At 48.8% G+C, this 17,731-nt stretch overlaps 1 protein-coding gene and 1 long non-coding RNA gene across 2 annotated transcripts in view; both read right to left on the bottom strand.

Moving 5' to 3' along the window:
- Positions 1-4,893: 4,893 nt before the first annotated feature.
- Positions 4,894-11,833, bottom strand: LOC310828134. The gene is made up of 2 exons (XR_014556709.1): positions 11,668-11,833; positions 4,894-5,031 (listed from the first exon to the last, which is right to left on the bottom strand). It is a non-coding gene; the product is annotated as an uncharacterized lncRNA (long non-coding RNA).
- A 2,163-nt stretch (positions 11,834-13,996) lies between these two features.
- LOC310828003 (uncharacterized protein C10orf67 homolog, mitochondrial) overlaps positions 13,997-17,731 on the bottom strand; it is a 47,133-nt gene continuing 43,398 nt past the window's right edge. Inside the window, exon 16 of the mRNA XM_083704950.1 lies at positions 13,997-14,361. Within this exon, the coding sequence (XP_083561076.1) occupies positions 14,297-14,361 (65 nt within the window). The 3' untranslated portion in view covers positions 13,997-14,296. The remainder of the gene's footprint in view (positions 14,362-17,731) is intronic.

Raw genomic sequence — 17,731 nt, 5'->3', positions numbered from 1 at the left:
TTTATATAATTTATGCTAATTTAAAAATATGCAATGAATTTGAGATTTATCCACCAGCACCTTTTGGGCACAATTCTTTGTTGGAGAAAGAAACATACACCCCAGAAAATGTGAACATAATTTATTACGATTTGTCGAATATGCCAGTTATATTTTATTATTAATAAACTTTGATTAAAGCTGGAGGTGATTTTATTTGGGGTGTGTGTGCATGAGTGGGTGGTGTATGTGTGTATGTGTGTGTTCAGCTATAACTTTAAACTGGACAAAACTACCTTGATCCCAAGAGAAGTTGCTTTGAGATGGGAATTGGTCTGTACCTATGCATTTAGCAATAAGAGACTTATCCTGCATTTACTATGAGTAGTTTTCTGGCCACATCTATGATGCAAAATCCTAATCCCAGTTTATTATAGAGTAGAGTGACTCATCTGGATAGGATTACACTCGTGTTGCAAACTTTCCTGGCAAAAGCTTCACCTACAAAATTTCCATGGGTCTGGCTCTCCCTCTGACACACAAAGCCCTCTTGAGTGAATGTTGAACTCAAAAAAAGTTTGGAGACATATACAGACTATGGAGAGAATGGGTAACATTAATTTTAGTGTTTCAGTCTTACATTTTTATTCTCTAACATGATACTTTTTCCTATAGATTTGTTTTCTTATGACAGCAGAAAGTCTTAGTTATAATTTTTAATGAGTTTTACTGAACCATTAATTTCAAATGAGTTCATAAACGGCCTTGGCCAGGTGAGACGAGAAATATCTCTTGGGACCAATATAGATGTATATATGTATAAAAAGCTCTATGATGGGGAACGAGGATCTTCTATCAACTCACAGCACCTTTAACAAACTACAGTTCCCAGGATTCTATGACTTTTTAAAGTGGCATGATACTGCTTTAAATATATGGTGCGGATGGGGCCTCTATATATTGGATGCTATTTGGGACAAATAGCACTAGGAAGAAGTGAGCTAAAAAGCACTAACGGGGCATGGTGAGTAAGGTTGGCCGCTGTGAGAACAGGATTCTGGCCTGGATGGGTCACTGGCCAGATCCAGTGGATCATCTAGTTCAACCCCCTGCAATGCAGGAATATGCAGTTGCCCCATAGGGGGGTCAAACTTGCAGCCTTGGTATTATCAGCACCACTTCTGTTCTTAATAATAAAGGCAAAGGTTTGAATATGTAGATAAGTGAGGCTGTACTGCAAATCCCCCATCAATGGATCTATGAGACTGAGAGCAAGGAAAGACACAGACCTCTTGAACAGCATAGAGGCTGCAGAATCTTTCTAGCTGTGTCAGCTGCAATGGGGAGGATGCATTCAAATCCTTTTTTTTCCACAATACTGATGGGTATTGATTTTTTTAAAAGTTCTTATTGCAAGAGATTATTCCTTTTGTGGGGGATCATTTCCTTCTAAAAATTAACTGTCCTTTGAAAGGGCATGTTAATTAAGGAATACCTTCATTAAGATTCTGTACTATGCACGTCTTTGATTAATTAATTAAAATGCACCAATTTTCAAAAGAAGTTTTGATTTAAGCCCATCATCATCATTATTAGCAATAACAATCCTTGCAGCAGCACAGTTTACTTTCAGCCTCAGTTTTTCATCTATAAAATAGGGATAAACGTGATTTAACGCCAGGTGGAGGCGAGATTAGTGTGCATCTTAAAATACCGAAAACACGATTCAGAACAATGAACATCAACCGACGGGAAATAACCCTAAATAAGCATTTTACCCCAAGCAGCAGGGCAGCGTATGCAGAGATGAAGGAAGAGATGGGATGCAAACCTCTTGCCCGGAGAAGCAGCTTCAGGGGGCAAAACGTTCTCAGACCTTCCTTGGAGGTTTCTAAGCAGAGGTTGGACGGCTGCTTTAACTGAGATTCCTGCATTGCAGGGGGTTGGACTAGATGACCCTCGAGGTCCCTTCCAGCTCTGCCCTTCTATGATTCTGTGAAAACGGGGAATGATGGTGTCACCCTGGCCAGGAAGAAGTGGCTTGTTTGACAAGAAGCCCTGTGTTGAGCGGCAGCCCTCAAAGTACCTTAAAAGGTATTTATTATTTCTTGGAGAAGAAATAAAACAAAAGAAAGAGGATCGGAGCCCAGGAGATGTTAGACCAGGGCAGCCCCCCTCTCTGCACCTGTAGGAGTGGGACCTTGGTGCGGGGGGAGTTAATGTGTGCCTGGGGTGTGTGTGTGTGTGTGTGTGTGTGTGTGTGAGAGAGAGAGAGAGAGAGAGAGAGAGAGAGAGAGAGAGAGAGAGAGAGAGAGAGAGCCTTCTGGCCGCGCTGGGCTGCTGCTGCCCCGGCCGCAGGTGCTGATTTTCCCGTGGTACCCGCCGCTTGCGAGGCCTGGCGGGCCGGGTGGGTGGGCAGGATGGATCCCCCCGGGGAGAAGATCCCAGATGCCCAGCCCAGGCCTGCAGCTTGAGCCGGGAGCCTTTGCGAGCTGCCCCGGGCTGCGCTGCTCAGCCGAGCGGATGGGAACCGCGCGGAGTCCCCGGTGGATAATCGCCCCCCCCCCTCGCCACTCCGGTAACTTGGGGTTAGGGGGAGCAAGATGATCGCCTGGCCTGCGCTCCGGCTCTCGCCTAATTGCATTAACCTAGATAGGCCAGCCCGACCGGCGTCGTGGATCCCTTCCAAGAGCAATTACCCCCCGCGAGCCCCACTTGGCCACATCAGATGGGGGAAAAGGCCCCCCCCCGCAGTCTGCTCCCCCCATCCCGCAATCCCTGCAAAAGGAGGAGAGGAAAGAACGAGGACGAGCTGGAGAAATGCAGCGCGGGCGTGAGAAGGAGGGCGGCAAGCAGCCCAAGTTCTAATTCGATTTTGCCCTGTATTAGGTCCTCATTAAACACAGAAAGTCGCCTTGGCACAAACGCTTCCAGGAGGCATGTAATCGCATTACACTCATTAGAAAGTCAAATGGTCGTCGGACTGCAGCATAGTCGTGGATCTAAGTTAGGGAAGGGCCGGTCCCGTTGGCCGTGTGTGTGTGTGTGTGTGTGTGTGTGTGTGTGTGTGTGTGTGTACTCGATTGGACGTGCTGCTGTGGCACTGCACAATTCAAACACTACACGCATTGTTAAGGGGCACCTTTTCTTCGGCCGTGCCACTTGTGTGTGTGGTTTTTTGTCATTCAATGCCTCATCACCCTCCTTTAGTATGGTGCAGATCAAGCGGAAGAGTCGGCCTGCGCGGGGAAAACACCAGGGTCTCTATCTTGTCAGTCTCCCGTCTTGACTTGGCAAGTCCCTTTAAAAGGCTGGCTTCAAAGAGGATGACAGGTTCTTGGGCGTTCGCTCATAAATCCATTCAGCCCAGTTGCAGCAATTTTGCTATTATTATAATTATTATCATTGCATAACTTCAATTTCAGACCCTATCTGTTCCCCAAAGAACCCCTCCCAACTCCCACCACAAGCCCTACTGGCTTGGAAGTTGTAGCAGAAAACTATCAAGTTATGGAAGAGCCGTAGCAGTGGGTGGTGTGGGGGGGGGCGTGGAAAATATTGCTTGGCACTGGAAGGAACCAGCGTGTGGGCTCGCATGATTGACAGCAATTCAAGCCTTTGAAATCAGCCTCCCCTCTTCGCCCCCCCAAACAATAACAATATTCATAGATGTGCCCCCTCGCTTTGGGTTGGTGGGTTTGTATTCAAATGAATTATGCATTCACTCTCTCTCTCTCACGCACACACACCGCTCAGCTGCCTGATCGGAAGTAAGCAGCATTTATTTATTGTTGCTGAAGCAGGGTGGGTGGAAAGAAAACCGAACCAGCTTTCAAAATAACCCAGTTGCAGGTTTTCCAGCAAGATTATTGTGATCTGGTTGGCCACACGATACCTGATCTACAACTAGAAATAGTCCTTTCAAAGTTGCCTGCCAGCCAAACTGGGGAGGGGGGGTTGGTGATGGGAATTATGAAGACGATGCTGGTCATTATGTTGCTTGGTCGCTGCCTATGAAAAGCCCAGACCAAACCCAGACTGCTCCGGGACTGGCCTCAGGGCGGCCTTTGCACGCCCCTCCCCTCCCCAATGTGCGAAGGCGCAGCCTCGGGTTATTTATTTATTTTGTTATTTCTAAATACCCAAAGCAGGCACAAAAGCTGCAAGCATTTTTTTTAAAGTTAGCTCCTGAACTTTTCCTGCTTCTTGTCAGCCAAGTTGTCCTCGCCCTTGAGGCCAACAGCATTCGTGATGCCCCTTAAATCCCACTGAAAAGGCCATTTCGTCGTACACAAAGCAGGCGCAGAGAGACCATTAAAAACCTCGAAGCATCAATCTCTTTGGGGAAAAGGTATGGGAAAGGAAGTGTCTCTCCTCCTGCAAGCAAAGGCAGGGTTGCAGGGAGACTTGAGAACCTGCTCCCTTGGGATTCCCAGGCCTTCTAATCCGCCAATATTAGGATTAAGGCCCCTATAATATATGGGGTGTGAAACCTCGGCTAGGCATGAACTCATCCCATTTTCATTAAGGTCTCTTTTGCAGTGGCACCGAGGACCAGCTGCCAGGATGAACAAACACCAGTTGAGTGTCCCTGGTAAATCTCACTCCTCTCCTCCTCCCCCCCTTTTTTATCCCTCTCTCCCCATCTCTTTCTTTCCACCCCCACCCCCTTTCTCCCCCTCCCCAAGGCCTGTGGGAATGGGCCCGCGCTCATTCCACAACAAATTGCATTTTCGAGATCTGGAAGCCTTAGGAGGCAGCGATTCCCACGACGGGATGTGAGGTCTGGCCAACAGGTGTTCGGATTTGGCCGAGGGAGATAGGAAAGGAGGCTGGGGAAGGGAGAAAGCTTTGCTGCCAGGAGAACAGGCTGCCCGGGCGCCTCTTGCCTTTTACATGGCGTGGAAGCCGCAGACAATCGAAATGATATCTTTATTGCTAGGTTCATGTCCTGGGCTATAACATATCAATCCCTGTCGGGTTTCCCTCGGATGCACCTGGTATTTCAAACTTGTTCTTTTTGTGTTTTTCTGGGTGCTGAGCTGCAGCTGCCTAAAACAAGCAAAGGGAGAGAGAGGCCCTTACAATGTCTCCAAGACGTGTTGGCATGGTTTGCTTGTCTTTAATGTACCATTAAGCATTGTCTTGACACAATATGGGAACTGTAAAGCATGGCATGTGTTATAATAAAACACATTTTCAACGATGCACTTGCAGTGGGAGCTGAGATGCTAGCAAACAAACAGGCCCAGAGTCTTGCTTCTTTTTTTCCTTTTTTTGTCTGCCTTTGCTCAGCCTTCAACGGGCAATTAAACTTAAGACCACTACTTTCCCCCCTCCTTGATCAGCCAATTACATTTTATGTCTCCTAATTTTTCACACAGAAAAAAAGTCTCCGTGCTGGCCTCTAAAGACATTGATTTTCTTGCTATCACCTGGCGTTCAGACCTTAGTTCCATTTATCAAGAAGGGGAACGTCAGGCGTTGCATAAAGTGACTCTGTTACCATACGGCTCTCACCATCCTGGCCTATTGTTTTCCCTTGTTAATAACTCATTACCAGGATTTAACAAATCCACCATTACATATGTTTTGTGTCTCCATATTTTGATCCGTACGATTAAGCAGATGTTACGATTGAAAATTGAAAAGTCCAAGGCTACTCTAGGCTGAAAGAAAGAGGGCAGACTCAAACAACGAGCTAACAATGAGATTCAGAAGATCTTCAGAAAAACATTTACGACCAATAAACAGACTCCAACCTGCTCCATTTCAACCATTGTGTGCCTGGGGGGAATAATTAAGTTTAATAGGGAATAGGTCTGCGGGGTTTTCAATGCCAAGATCACAGGTGCGGGGTGGCACGCTGAATGATTCGCCTGATTTTTGCCAAGCTCAAGGGCCCTTCTCCGGGACTTGCGAGCAGGGGGAAAACATTGTCATTTCTTTTAATTCGCAGCATTACTTTTAAGGCGAACAAAGGGGCGGGGGGAGGGGGCGCCTGAGTGGCTGGCGCGGCGAATGAGGCGCGCGCGGCTGCACAAGAGAGCAGCCTCCTCAGCCGAGCGCGCCGCCAGATTGGTGCGCAGGGGCCTCGGTGGGCCTCCTAAAAGCCTCGCTCCTCACCCCCCCGAGCGCCCCCCCGGCCCCACTTCGCCCCCAGCAGGAGCCGGGGAGCCTCCGGAGGCCTCCGCCCAGCTCTCTGGCGCCTCACGTTCGTCGCTCGAGGGCCAGGCGCCTTTCTGGGCAGCTTGGCCAAACTTTCCCCAAACTGTGGAGCGAGCGCCTGGGGAGGGTCCCCGGCTGGAGACGCGCATGCGCCCCTCTTCTCCCCTCAGTGCCTGTGGCTCCGGGGAGCCGGCGAGAGGCCCGCTGGCGGCACCCCAGAGAGCAGAGGACCCCCTGCCGCAGAGCCAGCCCCCTTCCTTTTGCCCACGAGGCCCCGGGAGACGGCAAAGAGACCTCCAACAAGAGGTGTCCGCCTGCCCTGGCCTCGTTGCGCATGGAGGTCTCCAAGAGGGACCCCCAGCAAGGCGAGGCGGTCTGAGGCGCGGGCTCGCGAGCAGGAGGCGGCTTGGTGGCTGCGGACACCCTGGGGGGAAGGCGAAGGGGCGAGCGTCGCCTCGGCCCCGCCACCCGCCCTCCAAGCGCCTGTCAGAGGGAGAAGAACCGGGCTCCCCTGACAGGAACTGTGTCGCTGGCGCTCGCTGCCAGCTCCGCGCCCACTCCTGCCTCCAGGCCGCTCGTCTCGCGGGCCAGAGGCGCCCAGGCAAAGGGTGCCTCGTCCCTGACCTCGGCCCGCACCCCGGAGCCCCGTTGGGGTTCTCTGAACCGCCCGGCTCATTCGCTCGTCGCGCCGGCAGCTCCTTTCCCCTCCCCTTGCCGCGCACCTGCTCGGAGGGAACTTGTTGCGCGGAACGCCTGTCACGCTGCCAGCGAGCTGCTGTCCCGCGCAACGCTCCCCTGAGGCAGCCTGGGCTTGCCAGCCCCGGGCGAAGGCACACCTCCGCCCCCCTTTTCTGGGGAATGGCCTTTTGGGGAGCCGTTTCCCCCTCTCCATAAGGCAGGTGGGTTGCTCTTGTCGCCTTTGGCGCAACGGCGCCTTGACGGGCCTCCAGTGCCTAGCGAGGCCTATGCCGAAAGCGTTGCTTTCGAGGAGGGTAAATGGGGGCGCGGGAAGGATGCGGTCGGTCGGGGGAAGAGCCCGGAGTGTGTGGGGGCAAGAGGTTGGTCGCGGGAGGCACTCAAAGCAGCCTCCATTTCCCATGACTGGAAACCCCGTCAGGACTCCCTCTCTCGCCAAGCTCCTCATTTTGCTCTAGACCGAAGTTGGGAAAGAGAGTGGCCCCACGGCTGGGCATTACATTCCTTTCCAATTAAAGCGATCGCTTCTGGGGAGCTTGAGCCTTTCTCAGCCCCGACGGAATCTGAAAAGCCCCTGGAGGGTTGCTGAGTGTTTTTTCTTGTTTTGAGGTGCAGAAGCGAGGAAGGGAGAAGGGAGTGAAAGGTGATGCCGTTTGTGGCGCTGGCGAAGAGTGCAAGGAGCGCGCGGGGGGAAGCGGGAGAGCGCCTGCCCGGGCAGCAGCCTTCGCGATTTGCAGCTCGCGCTTTGGCTAAAGGGCACTTCCGTTAGCAACAGGCCGTTTCCACGTCGGTGCAAAGTTATTTGGGACTTTGTCAAACTTCGCTTTGTGGGAAGGCAGCTCCTTTGGCTAGGCGCTCAATGGGCACCCACCCGAAGCTGAGAAAGCGCCCCCCTTCTTCCTTCCCTCCCAGCGCTTTCAAGAAAAACTTGAATAGTTGTTGTCAAAAGTGGAGAAGGCAAAAAAAGGGGAGTTCCAAAGAAGAAGAAAAAAGCCCCTTGAAAAGTCTTGGAAATGGGTAGATTTTGCAGGTGTGTAGAATGAAGTTAACAACCATGCACAGTGTGGGCTCCCCCAGTGCGGAGAGTGTGACAGGGACAGCTGGCTCCGTTTTCCCTGTGAAATCCCCCCCTTGGTGGACCATACACAACGACAGTGACCTTTCTGCAGGGGGAACCAGAGCCGGCCCTTTGACTGAATTAGTCACAAAGACGTCTTGCTATGACTTTTGTTCCTCGCCAAAGCCAAGAAATATTGCGTTTAATATGAGAAGGATTGTCTCCAGCTTTCTCGTGCTCCTCCAAGAAATATGACCGGTCTTCTTTCAAGGGAGCTCGTTTCTCTTCCCTTGAGCGCCTCTCGGCTCTTGCTCCCCCCTCGCCCCTTTCCCTCCCCAAGACCTGCGGACGAGGAGGCGCACTTTCTCCAGCGTGCCTCCTTCTTGCAAAGAGGAGCGCTCCGTCTGGGTGTGCAGCGGCGAATTTATCAATCTTTTCATGATCTGACAATACTTGGAAATACATCATTGTCACTGGGTTGGCTTGATAGATTAGCTGGAGGCGCGGAGCCCTTTTCCAAGGTCAAGTTGAAGATTCTTATTTGCTGTTGCGCTGAAGTTTGTGAGAGCGCCGAACAATGCCAGCCTGTTAACTTGCCTCTTGTTTTGGAGAGGCATCCCATCCTCTTCCCCCCAAAAGCCTTTTCTTACTGATGTCTCTTATGGGCTGGGGGGGGGGGGGAAGGGAAGAGCGATTAAAAAAAGAAATGCTCCCCTCTCGGTCTCCAGTAAAAGTTTACAACCAGTTAACAGGGGACGTCTGAAATTAAGGAAGATGGAAAGAGGCGAAGGGCGTTCTCTGAGTGTCCCAAGACACTTCCTTCCCTTAAAGCAAGGTCCCAACTTTTTATCTTTCGCTTTGCAGGGCAAGGCACATGCATCGCCTTCCCTCCTAGGTGCCTGGGGGCGATTTCTTTTTACGACTTCGGTTCCCAAAAGCTTTGTTAGTGGCAGGACAGCGCTGGATGGCAACTGTTGCCAAAAGCTTCATTTTTTTTTTTTACTAGCCTTGAACCTGTTGTCTAACGGACTCTTTGAACTTCTCTTTGCTGGGCTAAATGTTTTCTTTGCCTCTCTTTGCAGACTTCTTCAGCGTTACTGTGGGTTGCGCAGACAGTTCCTTCTCCCTCTCTCCCTCCCTTCTCTCTCTGAGATGATTGATATTTGTTATTCAACCCAACTTTTATTTACCTTGCAAAAAAAAAAATGTTCGGGGGACCCAGTGTGATAAATTACAGATATGCAAATCACATTGAATGGTCTTGTAAGTGTGTCTCGCTGGAGCTGAATAAGACCTTGCAAGCCGGTCTGTGCGCACTCAGGACCCCAGGGAGCTGATCAAAGCACCCATTCTCTTTCATCCCCAGTATTCTCCTCCAAACTATTTCGATACAATATGTTTCCATGATGCCCTTAATAGGCTAGGGACACAGAACTCATTACAACCTAGCTAGTTCTGCCGACCCCTTTGTTCGGAGGCAGAAAGTTAAAGAGGAGAAAAAGGAGTGGGGAAGGGGGGAAGGAAAGAGAAGCTCTGCCAGTTGCCAGCTTTCTGAAATGCTAAAGCATGCGTCATTTTTCACTGGGTCTCGTCTTGATATCCTCAAAAGAGAATCTATGAAACCGGCTTGGCCTTTTCTGGCATTAATTACACTGCTGTCCAGGCGACCTGTTTTTCCTATTATATGCATTTCTCAGCAGGGTTTTTTCTTTTTCTTTTTGCAAGACTTTTTTTTTTTTTGCAGCTGCCAGTTAAATTATGAATGCATTTTTATCAGTATGGGAAAAATAAGAGTGAATGTTGCCTATTCTCATTGTGCACTCTTCAATTTTAAGGAGTTTTGTGGTGGTTGTTCCATATTTAGGGGAAATAGAAATATGTGATCCAATTTAACAATCCATATTTTGGTGTGTGGTTTTTAGCAAGGAAGGATCCAGCTTCATTTTATAGTTCATTTCTCAGAGTGATTTGTTTTTAGTGTAGGTAAGCTGGATGCAACATATTGATTTCTCTAACCAAGTACCAGCGAAACTCAAAAGCCTTGCTTAAAAGCCTAGAGCAAAGGGATCGCGTGGGTGAGTGGCTGCGTCCATCTGTAGACTCTCACACTTTGGATACAGTTTCCAAGCCTTCTTTTGAGGAATTGGGCTAAGTAGGGATGCATTGAAAGTAAGGTCAAGTGTATACATGACTTCAGGGGATTACTTGCACGTGTGGAACAGCCAAAAGTCAACACGCCTAAGAGATAGCTCTTATCAGCTGACACCGCTTCAAAGGCAATGCTTTCCAACAGAGGGCGTTCACGCAAATACCCACATTGATTCATACGGTGCTGAGGACGTGTACATGCATGTGTGAATCAGCCCTACGCTTAAAGTCGGTGGGACTTATCAAAGGACGAGGTTTTATCTTAGAAGGACGCGGTTATGCACGCCCTAAGTACAATTCAAGGCTTCGGACTCTTGATGCTATCAGTACTCACAATCGCATGCAATCCCTATCCACATTTTACAAAGGAGGAAGACGGCAGAGAAAGAGTGACCTGCCGTAGGCAGCAAACGAGCTGAGCTTTGCGTTCATTTCCGCGTCCAGCCCTCTAGCTATCCATTTCTCAGACTGTAACCCATTTGGTCTGGGTCCCCCCCCCCTTTCCCCTACCCTTGGAATAACATTAGGCAAAGTCGCTTATTTGGGTAGCTTTTGCTGCTGGTGTCTCTCACAGCAAAACCCCACCAGCTCTATTTCTCGGGTAGGTATTGCGACTAGAGCGTTTGTTTTCTGGGGTTGATTGGTTGGTGGAAAAATGGCTGGCAGCCAGTTCTGGGAAAGATTCCAGCCCTGACTCCGATTAACCCTCTCTGGTGAAACTCTGCTGGAAACCAACTCACCAGCCATTGCCATTAATCTACTTACTAATTAAGCCAATTCATTTCTAAAGGAGGGGAAAAAAATCCTTTCTTTGGTCCAAGTGATGGGAGGAAATTTGAAAGAAGCGCCAAACTGTGTAACTGTAATTCAGCCAAGGGACTGCTAAAACAAGCTTGTTGATATATAGCAGGAGGCTGAAACCAAGTTTCTAGGGCAACAATCCTTTGGAAGCGCCTGTGGCACACACAGCAAAAGGAGCTGATGCCTGAAGAATGGCAAGGGCTGCTGCAGAGGGGCCATTGTGTGGGTCGGGCGTGGGGGAGAAGCACTTCCCTCCCCACCAAACCACAAGGGAGTCTCCAATCAATTCACCACGATCCAGGCTCAGGGTTCATTATTAGGGGGTCCTCAGTGGAGGACTTGGAGCTTGGAGTCCCAACAATTCAAAAAGGTGAAAGTTGTTAACATTGTGCAACTGGATTTGAATGTAGATGGTTGAGGTCAGTGGTGGTCAAATGGGCACTCTCGACACCTCTGATTGGGCTCTTGGGATTATCTCTGCACCACGCCCCTTTCTCCAAGCCACACCCATCACCGTCCCTGTTGCAGGTCTTTTACCTGGCTGGAACAAGTCCTTAAACCCTCATGATGCCTCTTTTAATGTGGGTGGAATGTCAACTACCAGGCAAAATAAGCATCACATTCATTGTTCTAACCACCTTTACCTGTGGCTGTACCCACCATTTGGCTCTCAGAAGGTTGGCTTAAGGGATGGAGGAAGTCACTTCTTAAAAGAGTGCAGTACCTCCCATATCACCTGGTGGTTCTTGTTGGCATTCCGTTTGGGTGTGAAGGATGGTTGGTTGTGCTTGAGGGGCAGTAAAAAGCTCCTTACTCACCTGAACTGTGGGATGTGATCCATGAGAGGCAGTCAACTACAACGTTCCTTGTAATGCTAGAGAAGACATGCGAGGGAATGTTTGGTCCAGCCAGTCGAAACTTCCTGTTCCTCCTGGCTGGAACATCCTTCCTTTTGCATGTAATAGGAGGTGGGTGTGACCTAACCTGTCCAGGTAAAAAAAGGATGAGTCACACAGCATACTTTTTAATTTCGTTCTTCCTTTGACCAGCTTTTAGCTAGGACTGCTCTGCTAGCTCTCAGATAGCAGAAGCACTGGGATTATTCCCCCATATGGGGTAGATCCGCATGTACATATTTGTAACCAAGTCTGCCTTCAGGAATCCAACTGTGAACTGATGTGAGTAAACTTATTTTATTGACTTTGAATAAGATTGTGGAGTCTTTATTCTTTTAAGAGGGATTTAAGGGAACTTACCAGGAACGTACAATTCAGTCTGAGACAGACTGAACTGTACAATAGTGAGAGGCTCACACGAGCCTGCAACCAGCTGTCTGCTGTGCATGTAAAAAGGGGGATGTAACTCTGCTAAGTAAAGGAACTTGCTAACACAAGTTAGGAAGGATATTAATAAACAATATATCCTCTCCTGCCACCCTGAACATTCCCAAATGAACCTCACAGGCTCAAGGTAAATATATTTGCATTAGGAAGAAGATTCCTGGCTACATAAGCCTTGATGCAACTTGAGTGAAGATAAAATGGCATCTGTATGTTATTATTTCAAAATAAAGTAAAAACAAAACCAAACCAGACATGCTTACAGCATTTGCCAAAGCAATGTACAAGGCTAAAAACAGTAAGAGGTATTAGGAAGAAATAAGGATGGTAACTTCCTGGCTGGGCACATGGAATTCCTGGTACCTCCAGGTTGAGCTGGGAAAGGCTTCTACCTAAGTCCCCGGAGAACTGCTGCCAGTCAGTGTGTGAATAATGTGATTGAAAGGCTAATGTTCTGCTTCAGAGTCTATGTAAAGTAGTTTCCTTCGTTTGTAATAATTAAAGAAACCTTTGATTCCAAACAGGTTGCCATTAAAAGGTTACCAACATTACCATAAGATTTTAACTACAGTGGATGCTCCGGTTGTGAACGTGATCCGTGTGGGAGGCACGTTTGCAACCCGCAGCACCGCATCTGCACACCCACGGGTTACGATTCGGAACTTCCGCGCATGCACCGAAACCCAGAAGTACTTCCGGGTTCGGCGCGGTGCGCAACCCAAAAACATGAAACCTGAAGCATCTGTAACCCGATGTATGACTGCAATCTAATCCCAAAATACGTGATGATATGTCCACATGTGAAAGAGAATGAAGAAGAGGCCTGGTTCATGCAATCATGCCATACAACTAATCCAGAATGCGGCAGCTAGACTGGTGACTGGGAGCGGCCGCCGAGACCACATAACACCTGTCTTGAAAGACCTACATTGGCTCCCAGTATGTTTTTGAGCACAATTCAAAGTGTTGGTGTTGACCTTTAAAGCCCTAAGCGGCCTCGGTCCAGTATACCTGAAGGAGCGTCTCCACCCCCATCATTCTACCCAGACACTGAGGTCCAGCGCTGAGGGCCTTCTGGCGGTTCCCTCATTGCGAGAAGCAAAGCTACAGGGAACCAGGCAGAGGGCCTTCTCGGTAGTGGCGCCCGCCCTGTGGAACGCCCTTCCAGCAGATGTCAAAGCGATAAACAACTACCTGACATTCAGAAGACATCTTAAGGCAGCCCTGTTCAGGGAAGTTTTTAACGTGTGATATTTTATTGTCTTTTTGGTTTTTATGGAAGCCGCCCATAGTGGCTGGGGAGGCCCAGCCAGATGGGCGGGGTATAAATAAATTATTATTATTATTATTATTATTATTATTATTATTATTATTATTATTGTTATTCATCTGGTGTGTGATGGCTCTTTAGATGTGTGAATGTGCCATCAAAGAGAGCCACACCACAGAGAGAATTTTCAAGTCACTTTTCAATTGAGTTGTTTCACATATTTGGTTGCCAGGCCTCATTGAAGGAATTTGTGTGGCAAAAAAAATAATGTGAATGACCTGGCCCTGGGATTATACTTAAACATACAATCTAGGGGAGAAAATTTATTTTATTTTCTGGGGGGGAAAACCCCCACCATCCTAGTTTATTAAAGAAAATCATATTCTAATATGATTGCAGAACGATGATACGGGATTTGGTTTTACTCCTTGCAAAAACTGGATTTGCAGCCTTCAGGCTGAATATAAGGACCAACTTCTAGTTACATTTTAACTGAAAGCAGTTGCAGTGTAATGTAAAGGCTCAGAAAGATGTGCCTTAAGTTAACTCTTTATTTAAGGCTGTTTGTTCTTTAAGGCAGAAAAAAGTAACCCTAAGCCAACTCTCTGGACAAACTTGCACACAAAGTGTGTGCAGTAGAAACTATTCAGCTTGGCAGGACTCCATTATTCAGGAGAGATGGTTTCCTGTGCACCCCATGGGATTGGTAGGAGAACTGAAAGCATTCACTGGACAGGGCAGCTGTGCAGGACATCCTCTGCATGTGACCAGATGTTGAGAGGGACTCTTGCTTTCTCTCTTGCCTTTTCTTCCCACAGGTGGCTCTTACCCCAGCTATCAGCGTATAGATGAATGGGGTGAAGGCAATTGCTCAAACTCTTCCTCATCCGCGGACTCTGAAGCTGAGAAGAGGAAGAGAGAGGACACAGATAGCTTGAAACTGCACCTTGGAATTCAATGCAGCGCTGTATTCCATACAGGTCAATTTGGAGGGGGTTACAAACAGCTATTTCCCACTGTTGGAAGACTATGATAAAAACAGCATTTGGCATATTGCCTTCCCACGGCCTTGTTCATTGGACTGATGAGCCCTTCTAAACCAAATCAGTCTGCTGTAGAAAGGATTGCTGCACCCTGAAGGGTAAGGTTTGCAAGCCACTGCATCACCTACCAGGAGGTAAGCACCACTGAGGAAAGCAGGGCTTGTTTCTGAATAGACACGTGTACGATTACACTGCATATAAGTTTTAGTGTGGACCAGAGTCTACATCAGATTCAAGGAGAGGATACTACTTCATGCATCTGTTGATGTGGGCTCTGGTCCACAACAGAGCACGTCACATATTTGATAAAGTCTACACAACCTTCTGCCACCACAACAAATTTTGGGATGTAATCCACTGGGAGCAGTCAATTACAACATTCCTTGTTTTGCTAGAGTGGACATGCAAGGGAATGTTTGGTCCAGCCAGTTGAAACTTCCTGTTCCTCCTGGCCTGGAGCATCCTTCCTTGCATGTGACTAGTAGGTGGGTGTGACCTTTCCAGACCTGGTAAAAGGCCAAGTCACGCTGCTACCTTTCTCTCTTTTCAACCTTCCTGTTCGTCGTACCGACTTCCTGCATCACCTGGACTGTACTGCTGGCTGCCACAGCAGTTCCCCAGGTCATCTTCCATATGGAGTAAACCTGTTTGTACATGTTTGTAACTTTAAGCCTTAAGCCTGCCTTCAGGGATCACACTGTGCCCTGCCTGATCGTGAGTAAAACTCCTTTTTGTTATGAATAAGACTGTGGTGTCTTTATTCTTTTAGGAAGGATTCAAAAGGGGTCTTACCAGGAATATTAGAACATACCTCAATCTGGACAAGCCAGATTGAATTGCTTATTGTCTTAAGAAACTCACACGAGTTTGCAACCACCTTTCTTCTGCGTAAGAAGGGGAATGCTCTCCGCTAAGTGAAGAAACTTGCTAGCGCAAGTTAGGAAGGATATTAATAGATAATATATCCTCTTCTGCCACCCAGAAGTGGAGCATATGCCCACGTTGCCCAGGGTGGGTGTGCTCCTGACGGGTGTGTGGCATGGGGGTGCTTTCCCAGGTGTGGGATAGCCGCTCGGGTGTCTGGAGTGGTGCGTGCGCACCGACCAGGGACAGAGCAAGCTGCTCATGGGTGAGGAGCAAGCCGCACATTTGGTGCACTGCCTGCCTGTGATTCCCAAGCCTCCCCCAAGCTGTCAAAATGAAGGGGGAAGGGGAAATGCCACAGCAAAGTGGCGCAGTTCCCCCCTTACTCAGACAGCTCAGGGTAGGCTTGGGAGTCATGGGCAGACAGGTGGCGCACCAAATGTCACTCCGCTCAGTGAGGGCACCTGGGGCGGCCCACTCCCACCGCCCCCCTTCCTATGTCCCTGCTGCCACCCTCAACAATCCCACACAAATCTATTAGCTTTTAGTGTGCCACAAAACACTATTGTTTTTTTAAAAAACAGTAGCACCTACTACATAAACCAGGGGTGCTGCGGACAACACTGGCCTCTGCCCCTCTTTCTTTCCCTCACTCTCTGATGCCTTCTTGCATCTCTGCCTCCCAAAGACTTGCACAGCTGTTTGTTGCAGCAACACTGGCTATAAGCTCCGCAGGCAAATGGTGCCTCTGGGGCTGGTCAGGGGGTGCTGGTTGCAGCCTCAGTAAACAAGCAAGCAAGCGCGGGAGCTCAGCCAGCCTGCCTGCCAGCCCTGGCTGCTGGGAAAGGACAGACAAGTCCCAGGCCCCTTCGGGTCAGTGTGAGGAGGCACCTCTCTTTGGGGCGGCAGGGGCGGAAGGAAGGGTTAGTTCAGAGACCAGGGGCGGCAGCAGCAGCTGTCCAGAGAACTCCCAAGGGGAGAAGAGAGGAGGCTGAGGGAACACTCCACAAGGGAAAGAGGCTGCCAGCTCTGCAGACAAGGGGTGACATAACTGGGCTCCTGAGCCCTACAGGGGTGTCGCAGACAGAGTGTAGTGGGTCAAGGGAGCCATGGACTCAAAAAGGTGGAAAACCTCTGACAATTGACCGTCAAAGCAATACACGCACCACCAGATGCTCCCCTACCTGCCGCCAGACAGAACATCACCTGCTCATGAGCTAAGACCAGGAAGATTTCATGAGGGGTTTAGTATACCCCAACCCCAACTCTATACTACCTGCCATGTTTAAGCCAGCGCCACGAGGAGACCTAGTAGAACACCAGAGAGACTTCAGGTCCTTCTCTTGAATATTTTGTTGGTATTTTTATCTTATCTCATTTTGGTTGTGCTTCAAGTTCATTTTAAAAACACACAAAACAGGCTGGAATCAATGGGCCATCAAAATGGTATAGTATTTTGATGGCGTGGAGAAGCTCCATTGGCTTTTAAAGGGGCAAGACTCACTTGCATGAACACATGCAAGGGCTGCACACCTCTAACTGCTCGCTTGCAGTTTCCAGGTGGCTAGCCACCTTAGCCTCTTGCAGCAAAAACAATAAAGGGTTGTGTTAAGTGCTAGTGGTAGTTGTGCACCAGTGGTAGAGCACATGATTTTCATGCAGAAGGTCCCAGGTTCTGCAGATAGGGCTGGGAGGGAGACAAGTCTGAAATCCTAGAGAGCCCCTGCCAGCCGTGGTAGACAATACACCAAGCTAGATGGACCAATGGTCTAAACCCAGTATAAGGCAGCTTCCAATGGAATACAGATAATCCACATAATCAAAGGCTACTATCCTATTCAGACCTGAAGACAGACCCTGAAACACACTATCTTTAAAGCTGCAATCCTATGCACACTTACCTGGGAGGTAAGTCCCAGTGAAGTCTGTGGGGCTTACTTCTGAGTAGACATGTATAGGATTGTGCCAAGTGTCAACCTGAGCACTAAACACATATGGAAACACATTCTGTTTTAAGCAAGGGAGACTTGCATACAAGGAATTAATTTGTGATGGGAGTGGAAGTGAGGGCTGTTTCACCTGTTCAAACATTCGCACAGGGGAGGGGATTTTGAAAAGTTGTCCTTAAAGTGGAGACAGGCGGAGCTGATTTTTCAAGAGGCACAGCCTGTTGTACAATGTGGTAAAATCAGGGTGGTTATATTTTCCTGGCAGAGCCTTTGCCTCGATGAGATTTGCACAAAAGGCAGAAGTTCAATGGGTGCAGCCTTTCCCGTCACGCTGAGATAAAGTTACACTTGTTGAACTTCTGCTACGATGCAGCTGTTCAGAGTAGAGAAAAAGGAAAAAAGAAAGGTGGCAACTC

The sequence above is a fragment of the Podarcis gaigeae genome (assembly GCF_964106915.1).
Source record: "Podarcis gaigeae genome assembly, chromosome: 12".
NCBI classification, from domain to species: Eukaryota; Metazoa; Chordata; class Lepidosauria; order Squamata; family Lacertidae; genus Podarcis; species Podarcis gaigeae.
The sequence above is the reverse complement of the archived record's forward strand: the minus strand, read 5'-3'. Positions and strand labels throughout refer to the sequence as shown.